This window comes from Podarcis gaigeae (genome assembly GCF_964106915.1).
Source record: "Podarcis gaigeae genome assembly, chromosome: 4".
Classification (NCBI taxonomy): domain Eukaryota; kingdom Metazoa; phylum Chordata; class Lepidosauria; order Squamata; family Lacertidae; genus Podarcis; species Podarcis gaigeae.
In genome coordinates, this window is record NC_139677.1 from 59,047,079 (window position 1) to 59,054,240 (window position 7,162).

The 7,162-nt window shown below is 42.5% G+C and overlaps 1 protein-coding gene across 3 annotated transcripts in view; it reads right to left on the reverse strand.

Annotated features, from left to right (window-relative positions):
* The window catches only part of NCAM2 (neural cell adhesion molecule 2), a 201,140-nt gene extending 197,287 nt beyond the window's left edge, over window positions 1-3,853 (reverse strand). Inside the window, exon 1 of one of the 3 annotated variants that reach the window (XR_014563577.1) lies at window positions 3,548-3,853. Coding sequence is in view for 2 of the 3 variants with exons in the window: in XM_083736450.1 (XP_083592576.1) it covers window positions 3,548-3,599 (52 nt within the window). In the remaining variant the exon portion in view is untranslated. The remainder of the gene's footprint in view (window positions 1-3,547) is intronic. The other 2 variants (XM_083736450.1, XM_083736451.1) reach the window with 2 other exon arrangements.
* Window positions 3,854-7,162: the final 3,309 nt, after the last annotated feature.

Genomic DNA, 7,162 nt, shown 5'->3' on the forward strand with positions numbered 1-7,162 from the left:
TCCAGGCCTTCAGCAAAATCTTTCTCAGATCATATTGAGCATAACAAAAAGATCAGAATGTACTGTACTTTACTTGTTTCAATTCACCATTGTACAGAAACAATGTCCTATTCCATCATAAAGCTAAGCAGTTTTTGAGATCCCAAATAAGCATTAATATTAAACTCTATGAAATCTTAACCTGGCATCCCATCATCCTCTATAAATCAGAACTCCTTATAGTAACAAAATGGGCTTAATCTATTTTCTGTGAATCGACCTTTTACACATATTTTATAGAGACAACTTAAATGTTGCAAGCCAACATTTTTTGCATCTTCTTGTTAAATGTGGGCCTACAAGGATTTAAATTATCAAGACCAATGTTTCCCAACCTTGGGTCTCCAGCTGTTTTTGGACTACAATTCCCATCATGATCCGACCATTGGTCTTGCTAGCTAGGGATGTTGGGAGTTGTAGTGCAAAAACAGCTGGAGACCCAAGGTTGGGAAATACTGATCTAGACACTTTTCAGATATTACTTTTTTAAAAAGACAACATACTCTTCAAAACCTGTTTTTGGAGTGCATATCGCATTATCAGTACAATTAAATGTGTTGATTTGGGCCTTCTTATTTAATTATGACATTGATTAGCACTCAGGCTTGGCAATTTTTTACTTCTGCTATTCTGAGCAAGCAGTTGCTTCAGCTGAAACATATTGTGATTGCTTAAAAAGAAATGCATTCTTCCTTCACCAACCTAACAACACAATGCTTTTCAAAGAAACAAGCTTCAACCATGCTTCATAAAATCCACATCAACTATATTACCAACATAAAACCTGAACCTTGGGGGTTTGTATATCTAAAACAAATGACCCCAGTGATTACTGTCTATTTTATTTGTGCCTCCCATATGCTCTCCCACTTCTTTCAGTTATTGAGAGATAACATGCATTCTAAGATTCTAGATGAGTACATAGTTAAGAAGTTAATAGGATGCCCAAATAATTCTGACATTTTAACCAACAGAATTGTTCCAAATTCCATCCTCCCAATTTTTTTTCCAAGGTCCCCACCCAACAAGATGTATGTGTTTCTTGTTAATGAACCAAGTTTTTCTTCTTAATTCTTGCCGTTTGTTTAGGCAATTTTATTTAGCCTTTTATTTAGTTCCATCCACAACAATTGTAGCAATCCGTATGTGGGTTTCAGTGAGATAGATTACTCTGACAAAGATGCACATACACATACGAGGAATGTGGTGGATGAAAATAACATGTTGTATTTGTACCCTAAAAAAACCATGAAACATGGTTTGTAATTGACTATGAAACCCAGTGGTTCTGGACAAGCCACTATTTCACAGAATTACTGTATGGATGACCAACTATAAAGCACACTGCATGCTGAAAAAACCTTCAGAAATGATTAAAATACAATCTCTCTTCAATGCAAATTTTATCAAAAGCAATCTGACCCAAAGAACTGATCTTGAAGGCATATGGTCTAGTTCTACTGATGAATCAATAAGGTCTAGCCTTGGATGTGGTATTCTTCAGAGTTATAGCAGAGTGCGAAATTGATCAATAAATATCCTGTTTGCAGTTAAGTCATTTTTAGGACATGGAATCTTCCCAGCTGAAGAACAATATGAATTTGCAAATTTGCACCCATCTATTTCTTGAACCTTAGCAACACCATGCTCCACAAACTACCCCGCTAAGCAGATGTGAATGCTTAGGCTACTGTCTTCCATTGCCTCTTCTCTTAGCTCTAACTGTTGTTCTGCTGAATATCCTCAGGGCAGTACTAAATTACTAAATACAATTGATCCAAAGTCTACCCAGAGATAGCAAAAAAGAAAGAAAAGAAAACAGCATTTTCACTTAAGGTAATAGCATCCAATGACTTACATTCCTAAGGACATGAGATATAAAATAATTGTGTGAGATACAGTCCTCAGTATCCCTAATTATCATTGGTTTGAAAATGTGCAACAGTTTGCTCTTAGGCATTTTATAAACATGCATTGTTGATGTTGCTTAAAGAAAAAGATGCTGCAGGTCTTAATTCTAAACGTGTTTGATGGAAGGGAAGCAGGGCAGGAAAATGGCTTGTGCAGCTAATTTGCATATCACTGCCTGTGCTCAGCTGAGGGGGGGGGGGAGATGAGAACAGAGAATTGAAGAAGTCACATCCAAAATGTCAAGCTGTGCTTGAAGAATGATAGAAGACAGACTCACTCTCTTTCTGCCTGTGTAAAAGCCTTGCTTTGACATAGAGTGAAATTAACAAACTTAGCCATTTCAGTAGAACTCTATCACCCCCTGCTGGACAGAATAATTCAGTAAAAAGAGCAACCTAGAAAATGCAAGTCCAGAAGTAATCCCAGTTGGTGAAATTCCACCCCCCCCCCCTTTCTTAGATATGCTTTATAAATAAAGTCTGTGGCATGCATCTGTCCAGCTTTTCCCCAGCATGCATACACACACAAATATATATATGAACTTCCATGTGGCTAGTTGCCGTAATACCTATAAATCCTTTCCCAGGGAGGGCAAAACAAGCTCCTCCAGCAATTTAACTGACTCTTTAAGTCATGCCAAAAACTTGTCTAAACAGTTTGAAACGCTGCAATTAATTTGCACAAAGGGGTTCTGTTAGTGCGTCCCATTCATACAGCGCAATGTTCCTTCTGCCTGTCCAAAAGTAGTGGAATCCTGAAGTAACCTAGGAGTAAGAAGCACACAACAGGCACAGACCAGCCTCTGTTTCAAGCAAAGCGCTGCTAAAATGTATGTTTAAACACACAAACATATATCCAAAAACCAAAAGCGCCGAGGTGCAGCTTCTGCCTTTGCCTTCTTATTGCAATGCAACTGCCATTCAGTTCTAAGGATGTATACATGCCATGCACCACCTTGTATCAGAACGGCTGCGTGCATACCTACACAGATGTGCCATACACAACACAGCACCCAGTGTCTGCTGTTGGCAATTTTAATCCAGGAAAGCTCTCCTTACAGAACCACAAGGAGACAATTTTTTTCCTCTTGTGGGGGTGGGGGGAACCTCCAGATTTCCTCACTGGCAAGGACTCCCAACACCTTTCAAATTCATTCAAATTGGGTAAATCCAGTTTAATTAGTATGTGAAGGAAGGCTTTACATTCAATCCCATTCCTTTTACTGCAGTACCAGGAGAGGGGAGGGGAAGGGGAAAAAATCAAAATCAGCTGTGAAGAAACAAGGACAATCATTGTTCCGAATGATCAGAGAAAGATTAGCCCCCAAGAAAACTGCAGTTAGCATACTCGTTCTCCATCGTATATCACAGACGTATATATCAACGGGGAGATCTTCCTCGATTTAAGAAGCTGACCAATGCAAAAGGCAAAATGATATTTCAAGTGTCAGGTTGCTGCTGCTAGTGGCGATAGGAGTGTGAGGGTGGGGGCGCGCGTTATTTTAATTGCATTATAAGCATCACGAAGAGATGGAGGAAGATTGAGGGGCTCATGGAACAAGGGAAGGAAGGGAAGCGAGGGGGAATCGTTCTCCTACCTTGCCCGCTACTGAGGAACAATCCGAGCAGGTAAAGAGTCAGGCGGTTCATTTTCAGGAGCTCCCGTTGGTGGACAGTTCCCAAGTTAAGAGGCGCCGAGCGGAGGCGAAGCCAGCAGTCTCGCTCCTACTTTGCCGCCGCCTCTGCTGCTACTGCGTCGCTCTCCTCGCGCTCAAGTCTCCTCACCCCTTCAGTCAAAGGCGCGCGCCCGCCGCGCGCCCGCTCGCACATAGACGCGCGCCGCGAGAGCAAACTCCAGCCCCGAAGCCTCCTCACGAGCGCCGTTCGCCGAGTGACTGCAAGCGCCTCTTTGCGCCTCGCTATATCAAGGAGGCGGCGGCGGTAGCAGCAGAGGAGGAGCTGTTACACGAAGGAAGGAATGGGAAGTATCCCTCCGCCGGCACACATGCACGGCTTGATTTAAAACGCACACACACACACACACACGCAAACGGGAGCCGGTCCAGCTCGACGAGCGGTAAAGAGCGAGGAAGGGGAAAGAGAGAGAGATTCTTCCGCGCCTTTTTGGCGCTCAGGCGCTGCTTCTTACAACATTCCGCGCCTTTCCCGCCCTGGCGGAATGCCGCCGAGGAGGAAACAGCTCTGCTGGCGGGCTGCGAGCAGCTTTTCGAGGAGAAGAGGAAAGGGGGCTGCCCCCGGAGCTGTGGGGAGGCGCGAAAGGGCAAAAGGCATGTGGCGAGGCCAGGCAGAACAGGAAAGAGAGAGGGGAAGAAAAAAAGTTTGCAGGAGCTGAAAGGCGACGGATATGCAGATTTGGAGGGGCTGCGTGGGCTCACATGCCTGTGCAGTGCGACAGGTTGCTCCGAGGTGCGGGGAAGGAGGGAGACGAGTCGGGAAGGGAAGGCTGCTGCTGCTGCTGCTGCTGCTGCTGGAGGAGCCTGTGGTCAGAAAGGTTTCTGTAGTGACAAAATCTGCCTGCTAGGTGCTGCAAGCGGGGTGGGCTGCGGTGGGTGAGGCTCCAGAACAACGCGGGGAGTGGCTGTCTGTAAAGACATGTCTGTATCTGCGAGGGGAGGCGGTTTTCTTTTCTTTTTCTCTTGCTTTTTTAATGAGGAGGAAAACAAAATGGCTGTAAGGAGAAAAGAGAAAACAAATCGGGCATCTGGAAGGCCACCCGAGACCGGCGTGGGGGTGAATGGCTTGAGGCTATGCCGTCCAAAACGGGAGTGCCCAAAGTTGAGGTGAAATTTCCATGGGGAATATAGGACATAACGGGAGAGCAGGTGAAAGGGCAGAGAGAGATAACCACACCATCTTTGGGTGATGGGGATTTAAAAGGCGCTGAAATAATATGCATGGTTGAAAAGGCAAGGAATGGCTAAGTGTGGGTCGATACACCAGAAACAAATATTCTCTCTCCAAACCAGCAAGTCTGCATGGAGAAGAAGCTATGACCAGTACAGGTGCAGATTGACATCTGGTTGGTTACTTCTTGCATTTATACCCCTGTCATTTCTCCAATGCACTCAAGGCAGTGTACCTAGTTTTCTCCCCAAATGCATATTCACAAGAACCCTGCAAAGTCTGTGCTAGATTAAGAGATAATGATTGCTCCAAATCTCTCCCCTTCATGCTGAGTTGGGATTGAATCTGAATCTTTCCAGTCTCCAACACTGTAATAATGATGGACACCTGGCTTCCAATGTTCACCTGCATTGTGCTTCTTAGGGCACCCCAATGTAGCATTTTGACCCATTTAAAGCGGATGAATATGTTCATACCCTTATGAGGCCATTGACTAGGTGCAGCTAGAGCTGAATTGACTCCATATCTCTGGGCCAGTGCTGGCTTATATCTAAAATTAAAAATCAGGAACATGAAGTTTGTAATCAATCTCATGAAAAACCATCTGAAAATGTTCAAAATGTTGCGTAAGCAAAGTGTTTGCTTCTCTATTCATATTATCTAGAAAGCTGTCATTTGGGTTGCACACTGGGTTTGATCCAGGAACTGTCATTCTTAAAGTAGACTCATTGAAACAAGTGGTTATTAAGTCAATCATGGGCCTACTCTGGCTATATTCACATATCTGAATTGCTAGAAATTTCTGATAACAGCATTATTATGAACTACGTTAAAAGAGGGGTATGAAATGCACCCCTCCAGTGTAGTTACTAAGATTGAATTTGGTATATATGCAGTTCTTTTTAGACTAGGGAAATCTGAAAATCATACATCAAATTGTCAGATCTCATGAAATATGCCGTCAAATTCCAACATGGAACAGTGAAGCATAACAAAGACTGTGTTAGGCTATTGGACTTCCAAAGCCACTTTGGAACATAGAAATATGCCTTATACTGCGTCAGACTCATTGGTCCTTCTACGTCAATACTGCTTACACTGACTGTCAGTGGCAGCAGCTCTTTGGGGTTTCAGACAGGTGTCTCTCCCAGCCCTAAAGGGGGTTGAACCTGGGGTTCTCTGCATGTGAAACATGTCTCCTATTACTCAGACAAGGTTCTCCCACAGTTAAATCAAGTAATCTTTAATTCAAGTAAAAGTGATATGAATTAACTTTCAAAGATTTTCAGTAGCAGCTCAACACATATATCTATGCTTTCAAAATGCAGTCTGAATTTACTAGCATATTGTGTATGTGTGTGGGGGAGATTGAGTGTTCATCCGTCTACACACTTGTCAGCGTGCCATCTGTATTCTCTAAGAACAAAAAAAAATCATGTTTATATGATGACAGTTAAGGCTTGAAGGGAGGAAGATTAAAATAATAATATATCCAAGAAAATATAATAACTTTTGTGCTAAGAATTGCTCTCGATTTCCAGCTTGGACCTGTTATTTCCTAGGTACCAGGCAGAATGGAAAGAAACATGTGGATTTACAATTATATCAAACAGAGAGGAAGACACAATGCCAATCTCATGAAGGCATGTGGAATAGCAAGAGCGCTAGGATGGGAGTTTAATTACATGGGGAGTCTATGGGGACAAGGGGATGAAAAGGATGAAAGGGGGGAATTATGTAGGAAGTATAAAAGGAAGTACTAATTAAAAGAAGGTTTATGATAAAGGGGCAAATATAGAAATAGTGGTGCAGTGATTATGCATACCTGGCAGAAGAAGAGTAAAATCTTCTGAGTGTTGTTATTATAAGAAGGCTGTAGAGACTGTGGCATGGACTATTTGCTACATAACCAAACAATGGCTTAACATGGCAGCAGCAGGACCAAGGAAGGAACAAAGAAGCTACAATTTTCACTATATGTAAAAATGTACATTACTTGTTCATGGTTAGCTATGCGTGGGTGAGACCACTGGACAACTACTTTGAGGCTCAAGGAGAGCCATGATGTTATTTCATATGATGCAAAATATTATTTTTGTCATTTTTAAAAACTGTAAAGCTTCATCATTGAAACCATATTTCACATGGATCTACAAAAAAATATGTACATCCTCATACGCCAAGGTGATGTGAAATTATCATATTCCAAATTAACCTTGTTTGGACATTCTGTTGCATGTAATTAATATTGTGTGAACCAGGAGAAGATAACTGTGGTCTTTCCCCCCCATCTTCCCCACCATATGCCACTTGCGTAGATAGCTTAATAAGATGTGAGTAGACAGAAA